Raw genomic sequence first — 21513 nt, forward strand, 5'->3', positions numbered from 1 at the left:
GAGTCATAAAATATAAATTCCTATATACACACAAGAAAAATTCATGTATTGAAATAGGGAAGCACCAAATTCCAAGCAATGCAGTTGGTCCAATGTATAAAACTAATCAAGCCTAAAAAAACAATTACTTGCCTTAGCAGCAAAAACAATGTATCAAACTATTTTTTGACAAAACTTAAAAAATAAAAAAATTTCATTTACATGTCTATTTCTTTAACAACAATATAAAACTATTTCTGCCTAAAAAAAACTAATTTTACCATTCTTGAGTTCACTATGAGATTTATGAATCCTAATTACCTGCCGTAACCACAGTCTCTCAGAGATAGTCACCACTTCAGTGACCATTGAATTAAGATTGAACGGTGCAGATTTCATGATTTCAATGTAACTCATCTTCAAACAAAGCTTCAATCTCCTCTAAACTTTTACCCTTAGTTTCAGGCAAAAAATAATAAAAGAAAAGTGTAGCTAAAACCATAACACCAGCTAGCACAAAAAACATGCCCCCAAAAGTAATTTCCTCTGAAATACTAAGAAATGACATAGACACTACACCACTAATCAAACGGTTCACAGAAATTGCCAAACTTGTACCTTGTGCCCTTAACCTCATAGGAAAAATTTCTGATGAATAAACCCATGTTGTAGGCCCAAGGCCCATAGAGAAAAATGAAACAGTAGCACAAACAGCAACCACACACAATGAAATAGCCCAAATGGGCTTTTCATCTGAATTTTGAAGAAATGTGCAGCCCATTCCAAGCCCAAATAATGAAATTGCCATTCCCAATGAGCCCAATAACAACATGGGCCTTCTTCCAAATTTGTCTAATACCAAAGCTGAAATGAAAACAAAACATGTTTTTGCTATTCCCATTATAATTGTTACACCAAAAAGTTGCTTCTCACCTTGAATTCCAGCTTCTCTAAAAACTTCTGGACTATAATATATAACAGCATCATTTCCAGAAGCTTGCATGAAAAAATTAACACCAATTGCAGCTATAAGAATTCTCAAAACAGGACGTGAAGGTGTAATTAGCAATTCTTTCCACACCCCTTGTCTATTCCTAGATAAAGCAATTGAATTTAAAGCAGCTTTTGAAATTTCAGCAAGTCTATATTCAGCTTCACCCTTATTCTCTGATGTTCCAATCAAAACTTGTTTTGCTTCTTCAAATTTACCTGTTAAAACAGCAACTCCGGTTCAAAAGAAGATAAAGATACACGAAATATGTAGACAGATAAACACACGATATTTGATAACAAAGTTCAGCCAATTGTGTCTACGTTTTCTAACTACAAGAGCGGTGTCTACGTTCCTTTGTAGTATTAATTTTCAAATTTACGACTTGTATATAAATACTATTGTCAGGTTTACAAAGGAACTGTAGCCACTCAATCGACCTGTCCACTTATCAATAACTATGCGTAGGACTATTCATGGTTTGGTTCAGAAAGAAAAGTTTGGTCAAACTGAACCTGTTAATAGTTTGACCCAAATCCATCTAGTATAAAGTTTCGGTGCACCGGTTCTACATTTTCAAAGCAAAACTAACTTTTTTAAAAAACTATACTATACTTTTTAAATCGAACTTATTGTTTGTGAACAGAATTATTATTATGATTAATTGATATTAGGACTTTTAAATAAAATAAAATAATCGAACCAAATCTTAAGAGTGTTTAATAAACCAAAAAACTAAACCATTAACCGAACTGAACCACACCAAAAAAACTGAATTGTGTCAGATAGTTCAAGAACCAAACATACGTGAACTGCCAATCAAAATTCGGTATATTGGGTGGTTCGGTTTGGCGGTTGAGTTAAGTTTTTGGTTTTTTAAACGATTATAACTTATAACTATGAGTCGAAAAATTACCTTTCATTACAAGCCATCTAGGTGATTCAGGCATTGCCAAAACACCAAGAGCAACAAGAATTGCAGGAAATGCAGAAATACCAAGCATGATTCTCCAATTCAAACCAAGTGGAAGAGATGAAAGAGCATAATTTGATACATAACCAAGTAAAATACCAAAAGTTATGAAAATTTCAGGTAATGAAGTTAAAAATCCTCTTGTAAGATCAGGTGAAAGTTCAGCAACATAAACTGGTGAAATCATTAAAGAAAAACCAACACCAATTCCAGCAATTACACGACCAAACATTAAGAATGTAAATGATGGTGCTAATCCCATTAATATTGCACCTATTAAGAATGTTAATGCTGCAATCATAATTGTAAATCTTCTTCCAATCATATCAGATGTTTTTCCTGATGCTAATGAACCAATCAATGAACAAACATTCAAACATCCAACAAGAATTTCAACTTGAACTGATGATATCTTAAGATCTTGTCTTATGTAAATTACAGCACCACTCATCACACCAATATCTGCAAAAAAAAAAAAAAAAAAAAAAAAAATCAAATTTTTTCACAAAAGTACCCTTATGAAACTTTTCATCAAAAATCAATTTTTTTTTCTTCTTATTCACAATTTCAAAGCAAAAAAATCAATTTTTTTCACAATAAAAAAATACCCATGTGAAATTTTAATTAAAAAATCAATCTTTAATTATTGAACATTTTTCTCAAAAATCAATCATAATTTCCAGGTGGGTTTGTTTTAACAAATTTTCTCAAGAAATTGAAATATATATTGAACATTTTTTTTTATAATTTAACTAGATAATTAAACTTACCATAGCCTAAGAGAATTGAATTTGTTGAAGCTAAAATAGCACCAGCAAGAGCATATTTGTTGATATGATGAACATTGTTTTGTTTATGAGAGGTAGCACCACCTTCATTAATTTCTCCATTATTATTATTATTATTACTACATTGATCAATTCTTGAATCTGAACCAGGAAGTGGATGATAATAATAATCATGCTTATTCATATCATCCATGGCAGAATTGAACAAATGCAGAAAATCAAAAAAGGTTTATTGGAAAAAGGTTTATTGAAAAATTTGTACGACATAACACATTAAATAAAAAAACATGTAACATGATGAAACACATAAAAATCTAGCAATAAAATAAAATAAAATAATATAATATTATAATATATATGAATGATAAACCAATGGGATATTGACCAGAATAATTTAAATTTTATTTGATTTTTCTTTTCTTTGATAAAGAGTGTATCCAATATATTTTTCATATATTTGAATATTTGAATGAAAATTGTTCAATCATGAAGAAAGGAACGTGTCGACCACGTGTTTATTGCGTCCAGCTATATACATCACAAATTTATCTCCAATCCTAAATTATTTATTTTTGGTTTTTTTGACTATAATTGAATTTTATTTATGGTTGTCAATGTGTCTGCTTTTCTAAATTTCTTTTGACTATAATTGATTTTTATTTATGGTTGACTCAAGGTTATTCCTCTTTCAAATTTCAAGTGGTAAATAATGAATGTTACAATTTTAGAAGGAAAAAAAAAATCAAATTTTATATGGTCGCTTAAGAGTAAAATTTGTCCATAATTTTTAATTGAAAATTGAGAAAATATTTAATTTGATTTCCTTTATCTTTTTTTCAAATAAAGTTGGTTTTCTAAATTAGTAATATATTTTAATAATAAGTTTAAATTGATTTTATTTACTTAAATAGTCATTATTTCCTTTTGTAAAAAACGTCTTTATTAAATGATTTTCTTACTTACTTTTGTAATCTCAAAGGACGGGATTCAAATTTCATATGAGTTATAAAAAGACTACTCCCTCCGGACACAAATATAAGAAGAAAAAAAACACTTCAAATTTTGGACACAAATATAAGCAAAAGTCAATTAATTTCTTAAATACCGCGTAAACAGTTATTTTTTCTTATATTTATGTCCGGAGGGAGTATTATTTACACCTAATTAATAATTAATAATAATTTCTTATTCACCATCCCAACTAGGGCGGTTCAAATGGCTGCCGACCTGCTGGTTAGATTCGCCGACGTGGGCCACTTCAGTTTCCTATTAAATCTTGCAATCTGGTTTTAGTATTGGCTCGTACTGGTTACTCTGATTTGCACTAATTCATCATTTTCCTCAACAAAGTCCGGCGGCAGTCACTTTCTTCGTGGAGTTAGTGTGTCGCTGACGGTGCAGTTGTAGGTTGGTTGGATCTTCACCTCTGGATTAAACTGGATTTGTTGTTGTTTGTAAACAAAGATATGGCGGTCACTAAAGAATCATACTCAATTTGTGTATATGCGTTCTTATTCTTTGATCCTCTAAATTTTTCGGGTCTGTTGAGATTTGCAGGTTTGTCTCTAATTGTCGTCTTATTATTTGTATCAATCTTCCTAATTGATTTTCGACTGATTGTGGCATCCCCGTCACTCTCTCAGTTTGATGTGGGACTGTTTGGCTTGAAAGAGTCTTGAATTTGTTGTGATTTATCGCAAGGGCCTATAATTGGTATGTGAATTGGTTGGTTCATTCGTCAGTTTTCAAATCTTGGTTGGTGCTTGCAGACGTTCACTATGCTCGTGATTGGTGATATAGTTCGTAGGATTGATTAGATTGATTCAATTTGTACTAATTTATCACTCGTTTGGATAACCTACACTTTGCGTTGCGTGATTTTTCTTTAGGCGTGCTCTAATTAATATTTCTAAAAATCCTTTGATACTCCTTGCTCTCTTAACTTAGCTAAAAAACATATAATTTTTATTAAATATAATTTTTAACCAAATTGAATTCGAGTAACCGGATTGAAGAGGGGGTAACCATGGTTCCCGACCTCTTCCTTCCTTTATAAATATTAAAGACTCGTACATTTGTATTTATGATTAGGTTCTAATTCGATAAAAATATTCGTACAACAATTTTCTTCACTGAAAATATGATAATTTTATTTTCACTACAAACTTACTATTTCACGAGTGTGTTTTATTACTGTCAGCAGGTTTTGGATCATATATGTTTTGGATTTGTTGGGAAAAACCGGCATAGAGAAAATAAAAGAACACAATCAACAACACAAGAATATAACGTGGAAACTCCAAAACCGGAGAAAAAACCACGGCCGTTGTCAAAACCGACAACCAGAGAATAAACACTATGTGAAAATTGTTACAACACATAGACTTCACTCTCAACCACCCCATGCCCCAATACACCCACACTCTCCAAAGTAAATATTTGAACTACATCTCAAATACTCTTAAACAAGAGCATAAGAGAAAAGCAAAAAGACACAAATATAAACTTAAAGTGTTTACAAGTGTTACTGCTTGGTGTAATTATAAACAAAGAACTTAGGTCCATTATATAGCTTTGATTTCCTCCTTCCTTCACAATTCTAAGCGATGTGGGACTTTCTTCAATATAATTTCTTTGACCTTTTTTTCTTCTTCATTAGCAATATGGAACTTACATTGCAATCAACCCCAACAATCTCCACCTTGATTGTAATGGTCTTCAATCTTCATTGTCTACACCGACAATCATTATCTTCTGCTTCCATTGTCTATACCGACAATCATAATTCTCATTGTCTATACCGACAAATTAAATTATCATACTCCACCATAAAGAGTACACTCCACTTGGAACTAAACCATCCCAAGATTTTTCTTCACTTGGAACCAAACCATCCCAAGAATTTCATCTCAAAACCTCGCTGAAAATTTATGGTGCAACTTCCATGTTGGCTTTCTCCGGAAGTTCATCAGCCATCGAGATAACCGCGTACCTTGCATCAATGCCAACCAATGCCCGCACACTATCATCACACACCTTGCATCCATGTCAACTGATGTCAATGTGTCACTTGAACAACTTCAAACATCTATGAAACCACCTCAGGCCATTGTTAGGCTCCAACAATTCCAGTTTAGTTACATCACCTAGTAAACCTTGTTTCACTAGTCCAACTAAACTCATGTCACTAACAAGTACCCACCCGAAGATCCACAACTTAACCAAAACATGAGATTCACCACTAGTAACAGATGCATAACCAATAATAGTAGAACTATCTAACAAGTATCTACCTACTATCTATGCATCAAAGTTCAAGAAAATACCTCGCATTATTATGTTAAAAGAAACTCACCCATACCTTGAACCTTACAAGCTTTCCGTCACCAAGATGAACAACTCCACCTTCAACTAGCTCTAGGGATTCAAAAGTATTTCTTCTTCAAATACATGTGATAGGAGCTTCCAAAGTCCATGACTCAACACTCCACCAATTCCCAACTTCCACTAGCACCTCTGCATCATAATAAGTTGTTGTTTCAGACGTAACCCGAGTATTCTTATCACCGCCTCTTCAGACTGATGTTGAGTATTATTATCACCGCCTCTCCAGGCTGATGTTGAGTATTATTACCACCGCCTCTCCAAGCTGATCTTGTGTAACCCTGATTGCATCAACACATCCTTGACTTGATTTTCTACAAGCCAAACATCAATTTTCTCTAGCCTAAACTTCACAGCGGAACTCCCTCCTCCTGAATCAAACCAAGAGCTCTGATACCAGTTGTTGGGAAAAACCGGCATAGAGAAAATAAAAGAACGCAATCAACAACACAAGAATATAACGTGGAAACTCCAAAACCGGAGAAAAAACCACGGTCGTTGTCAAAACCGACAACCAGAGAATAAACACTATGTGAAAATTGTTACAACACATAGACTTCACTCTCAACCACCCCATGCCCCAATACACCCACACTCTCCAAAGTAAATATTTGAACTACATCTCAAATACTCTTAAACAAGAGCATAAGAGAAAAGCAAAAAGACACAAATATAAACTTAAAGTGTTTACAAGTGTTACTGCTTGGTGTAATTATAAACAAAGAACTTAGGTCCATTATATAGCTTTGATTTCCTCCTTCCTTCACAATTCTAAGCGATGTGAGACTTTCTTCAATATAATTTCTTTGACCTTTTTTTCTTCTTCATTAGCAATATGGAACTTACATTGCAATCAACCCCAACAGGATTAACATCTATAAATATATTATATTTATTGTGGGCATAATACTAGGCACAATTTTTTAATATGATGTGGCTTCAGTGTAGTTTGGCTAAGAAGTTATTATCTTGTCATTCATCACCATACATATTATAAGGAAAAATCTCCGTCAAAAAAGTTATAAGGACCAATTGGAAATTCATTTAGATTTTGTCTACTAATATTTTTATTTTTTTAAGGATCTACTAATATTTTATATAAAAGACAACACGAGTATAAAAAAATATAGTATATTGAAAAAGGAAAACGACATAAACTTTCATACAATGTAAAAAAACGAGTAAAAAAAAGATGGATTCCTTTTGTGAATTTGAAAAATAATTTGTTTTAACACGAGTATAAAAAAAATAAATTGAAAAAAGGAAACGTCATAAACTTTCATCTATATCTATATCTATATCTATATCTATACTATATATAAGAAGGATACAAATTTTTTTGGAGGGACTTTTACCCTTAATTATATTTTTTAACAGCAAAATTTTTTTATTAACAAACTCACCATAACATAGGTCCTGGGTTCGATCCCCGACCAGTGCGTATAGAGAAGCTTTTGTTAGGAGTGGTCAACCCCTTAAATAGATCCCAGTTATTTTGAGAGGATTAATCTCTGCAGTTGCGCGTGGATGATACCTTTAGTTTACCAAAAAAAACTCATCATAACATATGGAATATCTTTGTTTTTAGCAACAAAAATGTTTTATTAACAAACTCACCAAAACATAAGTTGTTTTTTTTTTAAGCATAAGTTTGCATAATAGACACAGACAGGCGCGGAACACGCCCTGTCTGGCCGCTAGTACAATGTAAAAAACGAGTAAAAGAAAAAGACGGATAATCCTTTTAAAAAAAATTGAATTTATTTTTTATATCTTATCTTATTATTATTTTTATTTTAACAAATAATGTTTTTGAAATATATAAATAAGTATTTGATATTAAATTATATTTATTTATCATGATTGTGAATATCATATATTCATATAATATTTATTTAATAGGTTGAGTCCGTCTACGAGTGGAAATTTGATCAAACCTTTCACTTTTGCAAAGGTTAAGGCTGCGGTGTGGGATTGCGATAGTTACAAAAGTCATGGACTTGACGGGATAATTTTGGTTTTATCAAAGATTTCTGGGCTGAGCTTTAGGCTGATGTGATGCACTTTATTTCGAGGTTTCACCGAAACGGAAAGTTGACCAAAGGCTTAAACTCTACATTCATGCTATGATTCCTAAAGTGAATAGTCCACAACGTTTGAATGAGTTTCGGCCTGTCTCTCTGGTGGGGAGTCTTTACAAAATTCTAGCAAAGGTGTTAGCTAATAGGCTGTGTTTAGTGATTGGTAGTGTTATCTCTGAGGCTCAGATGCTTTTGTGAAGGATAGGTAGATTCTTGACGGAATTCTCATCGCGAATGAAGTGGTGGATGAGGCTCGTAAGTCTTGCAAGGAGTTGATGTTATTTAAAGTTAATTTTGAGAAAGCATATGACTCGGTGGATTAGGGTTATCTGGATGATGTTATAGGGAGAATGTCCTTTCCGGCTCTCTGGAGGAAGTGGATAAAAGCGTGCGTGTGTACGGCTACAGCTTCTGTCTTAGTCAATGGTAGTCCCACAAATGAGTTCCCCCTCGAGAGGGGTCTGAGAGAAGGGGGTTCGCTCTCCCCGTTTCTCTTCTTGTTGGTAGCAGAAAGTTTGAATGTGTTGATGAAGGCCATGGTGGAGCGCAATTTGTTTACGGGGTATAGTGTTGGCGCGCAAAATCAAGTTTATGTGTCTCATATTCAGTTCGCCGATGATACATCGCTTATTAGGGTCAAAAGTTGGGCGAATGTTCGTGCTTTGCAGGCCGTTCTTGTGTTGTGTGAGTCTATGTCGGGGTTGAAGGTAAATTTTCATAAAAGTATGTTGGTAGGGGTTAATATCCCTGATTCCTGGTTACATGAGGTTGCATCTGCTCTGTAAGGTGGGAAGGGTGCCTTTTCTTTATTTAGGTCTTTCTATTGGTGGCGATCCAACACACTTGGCTTCTTGGGACCGATGCTTGCTCGTATAAAGAATAGATTATCTGGTTGGAAGAGTCGTTTTCTTTCTTTCGGTGGTCGTCTGATTCTGCTTAAGTTCGTCATGACCTTTCTGCATGTCTATGCTCTTTCTTTCTTCAAAGCTCCCTCAGGTATTAGCTCTTCTATTGAATCTCTTTTGATTTTTATTTTTTTTTTGGGGGGGGGGGGGGGGAGTGAGGATATTAGGAAAACCTCTTGGATTAGCTGGAAAACTATTTGTCTAAGGAGTATGTGGGGTTGGGGAGTTTAATTTGGCTTTGTTAGGAAAATAGCGTTGGAGGTTGTTGGTGGATAAACGGGGTTTGTGGTTTAGAGTGTTAGTGGATCGCTATGGGCTGGAGGGAGGTAGGGTGAAGGCGGGGGACAGGTGAGGGTCTACGCGGTGGAGGGAGATTGCGAGGATTAGGGATGGTGTTGGAGGGTTAGCGGGAGGTTGGTTCAAGGAGAGCATCTTGAAAAAGGTGGGAGATGGGGCTGATACCTTGTACTGGACTGATCCTTGGTTGGGCGGGAGTTCGTTGTGTGACAGATTTAGGCGTTTGTTTAAGTTGTCTGAGAACAAATCAGTCACGGTGGTTGAGATGGCTTCTTTAGGGTGGGAGTCTGGAGGGGGGCGTGGGTGTGGCGGAGGCAGTTGTGGGTTTGGGAGGAGGAGATGTTGGGGGAGTGTCAGGCCTTACTTCTCAATGTCTCTTTGCAGGCTCGGGTTTCGGATAGGTGGCTTTGGTTGCATGATCTTGACCATGGTTATTATGTATTACCAGCTTTTGACTTCTCAGGACTCGTATAACACCTTAACCCCTTAATACATATTTATTGAATATAAATAAATAAAACACTTAAGACAATTAAGGCATCACGCTTCATATACAAAAATCATGGCACACATTTAATGTATTTGTAGAGCGGAAATTCAAATTAAACATATAGTTTCATTGTACTTAAAATACATCACCATATTGTTCACATAATATCCTAAGGTTCTAAGCCATATCATCAACAAGGATATTATATTTACAACAAAAAGGATTAGCAACGTCAATATGTCGTCACGAGCTTAAATACAAATCAGGCGAATATCCCGACATGGTATTACAGCTAATTAGAGCAACATATACACCCCATCAAAAGTATATCTAAAGGAGTAGTTAAGCTAAACTCCTCACCAAAAAGTGTGCTACATTAACCATGAGCAACTCCTCTAACTCTGAGCCGGATCCTCAACCTGAGTATATGAACCCCAAACGGTTCAGCACATAACACAAAGCATAAGAGTTAGATAACACAATCAAATATACAGTGTAAGTAAACAATACTTAAACACTACATCACGATTCATGCATATTATTCATAAACCATAAATATACATCATGATGTGCCCAAAACTGGCGCATGGTGCGCAAATGACAGAGGCAAAACCCAGTTTCTGCGAAACCTGCGCATGGTGCACCAATTGCAGATCCAAACTGAGAAACGTGATTTTGAATGTAAAAGCATTTATTTTGACCCCATAATCACTTATTTCACTCCCACAACTTATACCAAGCATATACTACGTCTATACATGTTCAAAAACACTTATAAGCAACTTATTAACATCAGTAATCACTTATATCATGGATTTTGACACATTTATAAAACAAACTTCATAAACAATAAGTTCTTAACAAAAACATCTACAAATTCTCATTTGTAAACCCCATTAAAGTGTTCATACGTCTTGTTAAGAGTTATTAAACATGTTATGAAGATTAGATTTCATTTTCTTTAAGAAAACTTCACCCAAACCAAAATGAAAATGGAGTGGAGAAAGTTCGAGTACAGAGAAATTGAAATTCTCCCCTTTCTCGTATCACTCACGACTATGGATCTACTCTCATACCTGGGTTCGATGCAAAACACGATGATTTGCTCTTGAATCCACACTTTTCTCTTGCCCTAGCTCCCAAGCTCTCCTTTCTCTCTATCTTTCTCCAAAACAAAACAAGAATGGTATGTTTCTCTCTCTCTATGCCCATATGGGCGCCCCACACATGTCCACAAAGCATATTGGGCCTCAAGCCCATTAACTTGACCCAACACGCGCTAACTCTCACTACTCATTTAATAAATAAAGTATTCGATAAATAACTAAAGTTACTAACTTATTTAAAATGTCACGTCAATAAGTATTTTAAACACCAAAAAAATGAATAAATGAAAATTGGGTCTTATAACTCGGTTATTTTGGATGTTAGTCACGATCTTATTTGGCACAGACAGATTCCACTGAAGGTCTCTATTTTTGCGTGGAGTCTATTACGGGATCGGCTACCTACAAAAGTCAACCTGGTTACCTGTGGCATCTTATCTATTGCAGATCATTTGTGTTTCTGGATGCGAAGAGGTTGAGTCGGCCCATCACTTGTTCATCTCTTCTAGTATTTTTTGTTCTCTTTGGGCTTTGGTTCGTTCGTAGATCAGCATAATACCTTTGGTGGATTCGACTACTTTGTGTGACCACTTTGTTCAGTTTATTTCTTCAGCAGGTGTTTCCCGGGCACGCCGGTCTTTTTTGCAGCTTGTTTGGCTTGCTTGCGTCTGGGTTGTTTGGACGGCAAGAAATCATAGGTTGACCAGAGATTCAACAAGCACTCCTCATCATTTGTTGAATAAGATCGAGCTTTTTACCTATAGGTGGTTGAAGACGACGAGTGTGACTTTAGTCTCAAAATACCATAGCCGGTGGTCTAATCCTTTGCTTTGTTTGGGTCTTGTATGATTTGTTTTATGGTTTTTTTTTCATTGAGTTTTTGTAAATATTTGTAGTCTTTCTCGATACATCTTGTGCTGAGGAGACTTCTTTATTAATATATATCTCATTTTGGCTTGTTCAAAAGAATATATAATATTTTTTCCAAAAGAATAAATATTTGGGTAATCGATTGCATCTGTCCCAGAGGGTCATGATTCATGAAGGTCCCAAAGGCAACTCCGCGAATATTGAATATTTGCATAAGTTGGATGTCATCTGTGTGTAACTATAGAGACTAATTTCTCAAGTTTTGTAGGACCTAAATGAATGATAAATTTTTCCTAAGAATTTTAACGGTGTTGCATCTCCAAGTTAGGAAACGAATCCAGAATTTTGATTAAGTTAGAAAAGACTCCGGTGAATATTCTTAAACAGTTTTTTCTTTTTGTCAAAAAAACAAATTAAGAAAAATATAAGGATAAACTAATATGAATGTGAAAACCTTAATCCCAAATTGAATGTGAACACAAATCTCATGAGAGATATTCCTCTGAGTTTATTTATAATGTTATAGTATTATATTATATATAATGTTCATAAAAATATTACGGAATGTTCATAAGAAAAGTATTATTATAGAATAGTAATACTAAAACTTCAAGCAAAAGAAACCTGTCAAAGAAGTAATTGATTTCTATATGCCATGATCTTCAAGCAATTACTTCATCTCCAAGTCTCACATAAGATATAGGGCCTGTTTGTTTCAGTTTTAAAAAAATGGATTTTTCTTTGTATTTTGGAAATAGATTTTCGAAAATTGATTTTTAAAATATTATAAGTTTTTTTATACATTTTTTCTAAATCGAAACACTAATTTTGACATCATATAACATATACACACATTATTGAAGATCAAAACATGGTCAAAATCATAATTTTTTTCAAAAAATTGTATTTCAAAAATGATTTTTATGAAATCTATTTGAAATAGCTTCAAAATTAAGTGATTTTTCGAAATTTTGATATCCAAAAAAAGTTTCAATAAAATTATCAAATACCTAAAATAACATTTTAAGAATTACTATTCAAACCAAATTTTCATTTGATGCTTTTATAAAAAATTTCTAATTTTTTTACACAAAATTTTGTAACACTATAAAAATCTAATTTTAAAAAATTTATAACAAACAAGCCCTAGATCATTTACGATCAAATTTTGACTATCTTTTATACATATCATAGAGAGGTCAAACCCACAATTAGGACCATATAATTATCACTTGTGTGATACTATATTGGTTTTGTTGACCCATATATTATTATTATTATTATTATTATTATTATTATTATTATTATTATTATTATTATTATTATTATTATTATTATTATTACAAAGAAAAACAGTAAATTTATTTATAAGGTTCAAGTAAAATATTACAATTAGAAACTATTAAATAATTAAAGTGTAAGAACTTTTTTAAAAAATAAATCTAAACATGTGTAATATGTTCTCACTAAAATGTATGAAGAATATCACTTGTTTCTCGGACTCGCTTCAGACAATTATTTTAATCCGGGAAGGAGTTTCTACTTATCACTGGTTTGTAAATGGAGTTTTTAGTATTCGTCAACTTTTCGATAGAGAGTGAGAGGTTGGGTTGATCATACGCTCCAGGAGAGTAATACATGTACCGATATGTTGACTAAGATGAGTACTCTATCTGACTCGCTTTTAGTGAAAATTTCTACGCATCCTAATCATCTTGCTATCCCTTCTTGCTAATGTGCGAGATATAGTTTTTATCCGGGAGTAGGTTTTTCTTTGTTGTTTGGTCTTTCTTTTGTTTTCTCTGTTGTCACCAAAAAAATAAAAATCAATAAGAGATGAAATGATGCCCACTACGTTACTTGACAATAAAATATATCATAATTATTTTGGTCAAATTATTAACTATACTTCTATTTTTGTTTATAGTCGAAGTGACAATTATCACCAAAAATTCATACACAACAACTTTGGACTCCCATGAATTTAAACTCGAGCGAAGGTGTTTTGCCTAACAATATCGACATTTACAAGCAAACCATGTCTTGCAAACATTTTTTTTAAGATAGACGAAATGACAATTGCTATTAGAAATTGATTACAAACACAAGCGGATGAGTCGAGATTCGAACTCAGTCAGTGTCTGACTTAACAATTTCGACATTTTTACTAATTGAACTAATATTTATGAAAAATTCCTGAAGTATACTATACATCTATATATACTTCTATACTTATATAGAATACAATTTTTTGTGGCTTTTTTATGTCAATTTGTTTACAATGTTAGTTAAAAAATGATTATTTTATATATTATTCGCGTTATTTACAATTTAAACAGAGGATATTTTTATTTGAAATCTTTTGCAATTTTTTTTATTATAGATTCATTTTTAATATTCGAACAAGGTCTCTAAATACTCCCTCTAGTCCTAATTATAAGAAGGAAAAAAATCACTTTTTAGATACATTCAAAGCTTGATGTATCTAGACTATTATATAGACTAGATACATTAAACTTTCAATGTATCTAAAATATCTAAAATATAAATCTTATCTTATAATTAGAAATGGAGGGAGCAGTTAATATCATCCCTACTTAATAGCATGCAATAATTAAGGATGCTTGATACTAGATGATGACATGAACCACCACTACAAACAAAACGTTCTAAATAATCAAGCAGGCAAGTTAACATGCATTTATAGACCATTCAATTATTTGATAGGAAACGTTGAGCTGTATCCACATGTATCTACTCCAATCTAGATTTCATGTGTTACTCAATCCACACAATCAGTAAATTAAAAGTGTCTCATTGATCCGATTATTAAGATTGAATAATTCAAATTTCAAACATTGTAAATAACACTCGAGGGCTAACAGACTCTTTAGCAGTGGCAAAGCTACTCAAAATTTCATGAGGATGCTAAATATATAATGAAAAAAAATTAAAATATGCTTTTATAATCTTGTCTTAATATGTGTAGTTACTATAAAAACTTAAAATGTTACAAGAATAATCTATTAAATATTGATTATTTTGTTAGCAATCATTTTTTTAGGAACATTTTTTTGAAATCAATTAAATAAGTTCAAATTTTGTAAAGAAGAAAAAACGAAATAGTAATTTTGAGTCATGCTAAACAGTGTCCTATGCACTTGTTAAGCATACTAAAAATGGAAATTAAAGATAAAATTAATGCTAAAACAATAACTTTATGTTTTAAAAATAAATTTTGTCTTTAATTTCTAAAAATTTGCTTATTTTGTTAAGCAAATTTTTAAAAAAATATAATTTTTAAAATTTTGTAGGAAAAATAAAAAAGCAAATTTTCGTTTATCCCCTTCGCATATTTTTTTTCTGTTTACCCCCTGCAAAAAATAGATTCCCTTATTTTGCCCCTAGGGTGTACAACACGACATGTAAATGTGTAAATCTGCTGACGTGGCTTGTACAATGAAAAAAAATTATTTATATTTATTTTTTAAATTTCACGTCAGAGAATATGTTTTTTAAAAAATACATATTTTTTTTCTGTTTACCCCCTGCAAAAATTAGATTCCCTCATTTTGCCCCCGAGGTGTACAGCAGGACATGTAAATGTGTAAATCTGCTGACGTGGCTTGTACGATGGAAAAAAATTATTTATATTTATTTTTAAAATTTAACATCAGATAATTCTTTTTTAAAAAAATACAGTAAAAATTCCTACAAATAACTTTTTTTGTCCTACAAAATTTTTAAAATTATATATTTTTTTCCTACAAATGAATTTAAAAAAATTTCCAACAAAAAAAAATTAAAAAATTTCCTCCCAAAATAAAAAAATTAATTTTCTTATTTTACTTCCAAAATAAAGATTTACTCAAAATAAAGTTTATTTCCAAAATAAACATTTTAAAGATTTATTTTCAAATATTTTTGAATTAAAAAAACATAATCTTTATTTTTTAAAAGCAAAACTTTATTTTTTTGTTAATCTCTTTGAATTAAAAAAAAAGAGAAAAAGAAGTTTTATTCTGTTTTCCTCTTATGTGATATTAAATTATGCAGCAACCTAAATTATGCAGCAAAAAAAATAAAGCAAAATTATGTGGTATTAAATTATGCTTCAATTCTTATATGATATTAAATTATGCAGCAACTTTAACTTGCACTATATCTTGCACTATATTTGTAGCACTAAATTTGCTTATTTTACAGGAGATAAATTATCATTTACTCCCTCCGGTCCTTATTATAAGGAACAGTTTGGATTTTTTTTTTGGTCCTTTATATAAGGAACACTCCTTAAATCTATGCTTTATTAAATAAGTAATTCCTTTTATACCCTTATTGAATTGAATTGTATACTCCAATATAACCTATTCCAATGCTTAACATTACTTACACATACATTTCCTATACAAAAAAATTGGAGGCAAATTTTAGTAAACAAAGAGTCACATAAATGGTCTACCACCATGTATAGGAGGAGTTACATTGGAATTAAGAATAGTGGTTTAGTATATTGATAATTACAAGAGACAACAATCAATTAAGACCAAGGTTATTTTTGGAATTAAACATAACATTTTAGAATTTTTAATAAAAAAAATAGGTTTCCTTGGTCTGTGTGTTTTTGTCAAACTGTTCCTTATAATAAGGACCGGAGGGAGTACTCTTTAATGTATTAAATACACAAGTTTCAACATAAAATTTCATATTTATATGCTTAACTAGTGTCTTATCTTTCCTATCTCTACTAATTTTTTACAAATACACTTATTTGAAGTAGGTAAATCTACATTATTAGAGTAGTTAAATATAAAATTACACAAATTCATAAGAAAACTAAATAAATTTAAAAAATGGGGAAGCCCAAAGTTATACTACCCTTTGCCCCTGCCTTTTAGACTCTTAGCCTCAATAGGAAAAAAGACTCACATTACTTGAGAATTGAGGCTAAAGGTAACTTATAAATACTGTAACAACAATCTCTTTTATCCAACGAGATGTCTTTTACAAGATTATTTGCAACAATGTTGGTGTTCTTGTGAACTGGTTTTGAATTTTACAATTGTTTGATAAAATTTTCATTTTTACATTTGCACATACAAAGTATCTTTTTATCCAAATTAGTAATTAGTATGAATTTTTTTAATCCAATGACAATTATCATCTTTTAATTACCAACATACAGAAGAACTTCCGAGGCAACGTCAGAGACCCAAGTCACCGCGGAGCCAAACAATAGCTCCCAAAACCACAAATCCAACGCCAAGAACGATGAAAAGATGAGCAATGCCAATGTTTGATAGCGGTTCAATGGCCAACCAGAAGCTTTAGCCATTGTCTTAAGAAATGGAAGTGAACTAGTATTAAGTTTCGTTTTCCTTATGGACCAAGCTGTTATCCACTCCACGTTGGACGGGACTAAATCGAACTCTTCCCTCAACCTCCTTCCGAGATCCGGCATGTGGCCACCGCCATAAAGTATGGCAATCTTATTTTGTCCCTTATCCATTGCACTTTTGAGGTTCTCGATTGCAACTCGATTTCTCTCACCAATTATAACAGATTTCTCCTCTACATCTGCTGTATTTTGTGTCAACCTATACAACAATAGTATTGTCGTCAATACACAAGTTGGTGACTCGACAAAAGAAAATCAAAGACTATTGTAATGCAATCTCTTAAGGATTGTTGTGTGGGCTAATTTAGCTTCTCCCAAAAAAAATCTCTTAAGGATTGTTGGTAACATATTCTTCACAAAACACTCTTTCCTATCGGTTGAAATTCATTAAGATCCCACCGTTTTAGAAACGGCCCGCAAAATCATGCAGGTCCCACATAAATCTAGTGGGACCTATATGAATTTAAACTAATAGGAGAGATTGTGTTGTCAAGAGTGTTTTAGATAGCATCAAGCAATCTTTTTTCTACTTTCAGTGCATGTTTGGAATCATGATGAGTTAATGAAATCACAATGGCACTGTAATTGTGTTGAAGATCAAGCCAAACAATGAGAAAGATGAGAGGGACTTACTCAGATGTTAGTCTCTTTGCAAGAAAGACTTTCATGGCACCACTCAAATCAAGCCTTGACAATGCCTCAATTTCAGGATAATCTGATGTTGGACTTCCCACATCTGCACAAACGCCTCCGATGATAAGAAGGCCAACAAGCGGCATAGGAAGTACACGTGAAGCCCATAAAAGCTTTGATCTCCATGGATCAAGATCTTCTGGAATGGAAGGCTGCAACATCGCCTTTGTAGATCTAAGAGTCATATCCTTTGCAAAAGTAAATAAGCTTTCACCTTTTGCTCGCTGAAATAAAAAGAGAAAAATTAGATCTCAACATTGAAAATAAATAACGATCATTACTCATTAGCCCTCATAATCAACTCAAAAATCAGCAAAAATATTAGCAACTCGAAACCTGGAGTAATTGGAAGGTCTCATAATCAAGATCTGCATGTTGCCAATTTTCAGTCTGGTAATCGAGACAATCTAATTGGAAATCAAGCCTGAGAATTTGAGCCATCTGTCTTTGGATGAATCCCAAAATGTTAAAACCTCTAGTTTGTGATCCTTTTAACCTTTTTTTAGGATTTCTCATATTCTGTAAAGTTTCCTTGCTAGCTACCATTTCATAAAGAACACAATCATAGGATTCAAGCTCCTTTTGGAGGACCAGAAAATACCTGCTCATATAAATTAGGATCATCCATATAGTTAATAATGGTTGGTAAAAAATGTAAAAATAAAATGAACAAATTAAGTCAATGCATCGAAAAGAACTGTACAATTGTACTTTGTTATGAGTATAAGTCCAAAGGGAGAGATCTTCTGAAAAGACTAGTCTATTAGGTGAAAGAATCCCTATACTTACAAGTCTCACTTCTTATGTTAGACCTCCCAATGTGACTCGTAACATCTCGAGAGGCGGCACCCTCAGTGACTTTCAGTCCACAACACTTCACTTAGTGTTATGGTACTTCACTCAACTTGTTCATGATGGTTGCTCTTCCCCCTGCATTTCTCTCACTAGCAAAAACACTACCAGGTGATATCTCCCGATAGATGGGGTGACATGGGGGATTCTGATCAATTTAGAGGGAGCAAGAACAACCATCCTTGTTCATTGGCAAGAACTCTCCACCTGTCAGAATCCTTCATATATATAACCTCTCTCTCTCTCTCACTCTTCCTCCCCCTTCTGTAACTGAATGTCAGGATGATCATTTTCTTCATCCATTTTATTATGAACAACACATTTTGGACCTCCAATCATGACCTCACTCTCACTTCAAACCAATACACCTCCAATCATGACCGATAATATCAATCGAAGTACACATCGATAACTCCTAAACAAAAGTTTGAACTTAATAATTACTAGCACTCATTGACACCGACCTTATTCAAGACCACAAGGGTTGCAAGTCGGTGGTTTTCTAGACCTGCATAAATGTCTAAAACCATCCTATTAAACTTCAAATGTATAACTTTGGTTATGACATATTATACTTCATGTTCCCATGATTGATTTCCAAGAATACTTCATAACCTTTCCTCATAAAACCCCATGATTTGTATCACTTCCTCATCCCCACCAAAATTTCTTCACCCCCTAACAACAAAAGATATGGATAGGCTTAGATACAAACTTAAGCTCTTTCAAATTAACATCCAAACAGACAATGAGTGTGTTTGGAAGAGTTTATCTGAGTTTATCTTACTGACATAAACATTTATGTGAGTATCAAGTAGAGTTAATCAAAATAGCACAAGATGTGACCATAATCAGTTGTTTACAACTTATTTTCATAAGATTTCTAAAATAATAGATACAATGTATAAAGTTTATCTTCATTTTCTCTTGAATTGTGCCGGAACAACTAAGGGTCTGTTTGGATTGGGTTGTATGAACCTATCTACTGACATGAGCACTTGTAAGACTGTCTGAGAGAGCTTATGGAAACAAATTAAGATATGTGTATAAGTTTTTCTCAACTCATTTCCATAATATCTCCATGATAGCTTATGAAAGCAGCATATAGTTATATGAAAACAAATTGAGTGACTGACATTATGAAGCATAGACTACGACATGGACACCTGATACGACACAGACACATCAACACTGCTAATATAAAAATTATAGAACATTGACAATCAAAATATATACATGTGCATCTAAGTTGAGTAAGTTATTTCATTAAAACAAGATACAAGTATTTAATCTTTATTTATCCATCTACTATCCAAACAAGGCCTAATTAGCTTTTGAAAACTATCAAATCCAAAAAGCAATAAATGAAAAAAGTGCAAGATAAACAATACATACTCTTCATCAGCTATGTGAATTGTTGAAATCAAATCAACCTACAACAACACAAAGGGCATCAAGAAACCATTATAAATAACTTCAACAACAACAACAAAAAAAACCAATTGAGTAAAAACAAGAAAAACATAAGCTTTAAACTAACCTGAAGAAAAGGCTTCAAAATGGACCAAGGAAATTTCTTCTTATAACTAACAACAGCAGTTTGCAACAAACCAGTAGAACCATCAATCCCTTTCTTGAAACGCATGAAATCAGCAATGGAATTGTTCTTTAGAAACTGTTCTGGTGACCCATTTTCTTGTTGAGTGGAAGCAGATGAAAAAGAAGAAGATGGTTTGAATTTGAATTTGAAGGTTGCATTTGAAAAGGGTGGTTTTGGAAATCCAACAAGAAAAGAAGGAAAAGGTCTGTTTCTGAAAAGGGTAGAATTGGAATTTGAAGTTGATGGAGAATCAGAAAGGAATGAAGTTGATGAAGAGATTGTTGAAATTGAAGTTAACACCATTGTTGTTGTTCTGTGTTGTGTAATCTGATACAGGAACAATGTGTTTGTGTGACAGAGGTTTGTGTTTGTGTTTGTGTGTGTGTTTGGAGGATAGACCGAAAAATTGGATTTTTTTTGGAATTCACCGATTGGAATAACCGACCTTGATACTTCTAGTTATTTCAGTTAAATTCTAACACCCTCTTTTGGAAAGTGAGTGTACACTAGGTAATTTTTACTTTTTCACTACTTAAGTACTTAAAGAGTCAATGTTATAAAAATGAGAAATTTTGACGAAGAACACCCGCATAAAATTCAAGATTTTTACATGTAAGTTCACTACATAAGTAGCGTATATGTCCTCTACTTAAGTAGCGGACCTTAATAAAAATGAAAAATTTAAGGAAAAAAAACTAACATGAGTTTAAAGATTTTTACAACACCTGCTACTTAAGTTATGCATTTTGACCGCTACCCAATGCTTGGCAATCCTTGGTAGAGCTTATTTATGATTTCGTGCTGAACCTGGTAAACGAACAAATAGGTGGTATTACTTAATGGACGTTATAAAAATGATAATTTTGAGAAAAACACTCTCGTAACATGAAATTTTCTCATTTTTATAAAGTTTGTTATTTAAGTAGTAGACCGAATTCGCTACTTAAGTAGCAGATAAGGATATTTTGATAATTTTGTAAGCCGTGCGAGAAAACAGAAAAAAAATGTTCTTACTAAGAATTAAAAAAAAAAAAAAAAAAGTGATTGCTCTTTTGTCAAGTAGTCTAGTAGTTAGACTCTCACACCTTTTTTTTTTGTCAAATAGC

General features: G+C 32.8%; 2 protein-coding genes across 2 annotated transcripts; both read right to left on the reverse strand.

Moving 5' to 3' along the window:
• Positions 1 to 29: 29 nt before the first annotated feature.
• LOC123884175 (probable polyol transporter 6) lies at positions 30 to 3052 on the reverse strand. Its single transcript, XM_045933201.1, has 3 exons — positions 2714 to 3052; positions 1887 to 2405; positions 30 to 1188 (listed from the first exon to the last, which is right to left on the reverse strand). Exons 1-3 carry the CDS (start codon positions 2922 to 2924, stop codon positions 383 to 385), a joined length of 1536 nt encoding a protein of 511 aa, XP_045789157.1. The 5' UTR covers positions 2925 to 3052; the 3' UTR covers positions 30 to 382.
• Positions 3053 to 16829: 13777 nt separating this feature from the next.
• LOC123884176 lies at positions 16830 to 20896 on the reverse strand. Its single transcript, XM_045933202.1, has 5 exons — positions 20348 to 20896; positions 20203 to 20240; positions 18292 to 18556; positions 17896 to 18179; positions 16830 to 17461 (listed from the first exon to the last, which is right to left on the reverse strand). The coding sequence occupies exons 1-5, from the start codon at positions 20708 to 20710 to the stop codon at positions 17032 to 17034; spliced, it is 1380 nt and encodes a 459-aa protein (XP_045789158.1). The 5' UTR covers positions 20711 to 20896; the 3' UTR covers positions 16830 to 17031.
• Between the last annotated feature and the right edge of the window lie 617 nt (positions 20897 to 21513).

The sequence above is a fragment of the Trifolium pratense genome, linkage group LG5 (assembly GCF_020283565.1).
Source record: "Trifolium pratense cultivar HEN17-A07 linkage group LG5, ARS_RC_1.1, whole genome shotgun sequence".
Lineage (NCBI taxonomy): Eukaryota > Viridiplantae > Streptophyta > Magnoliopsida > Fabales > Fabaceae > Trifolium > Trifolium pratense.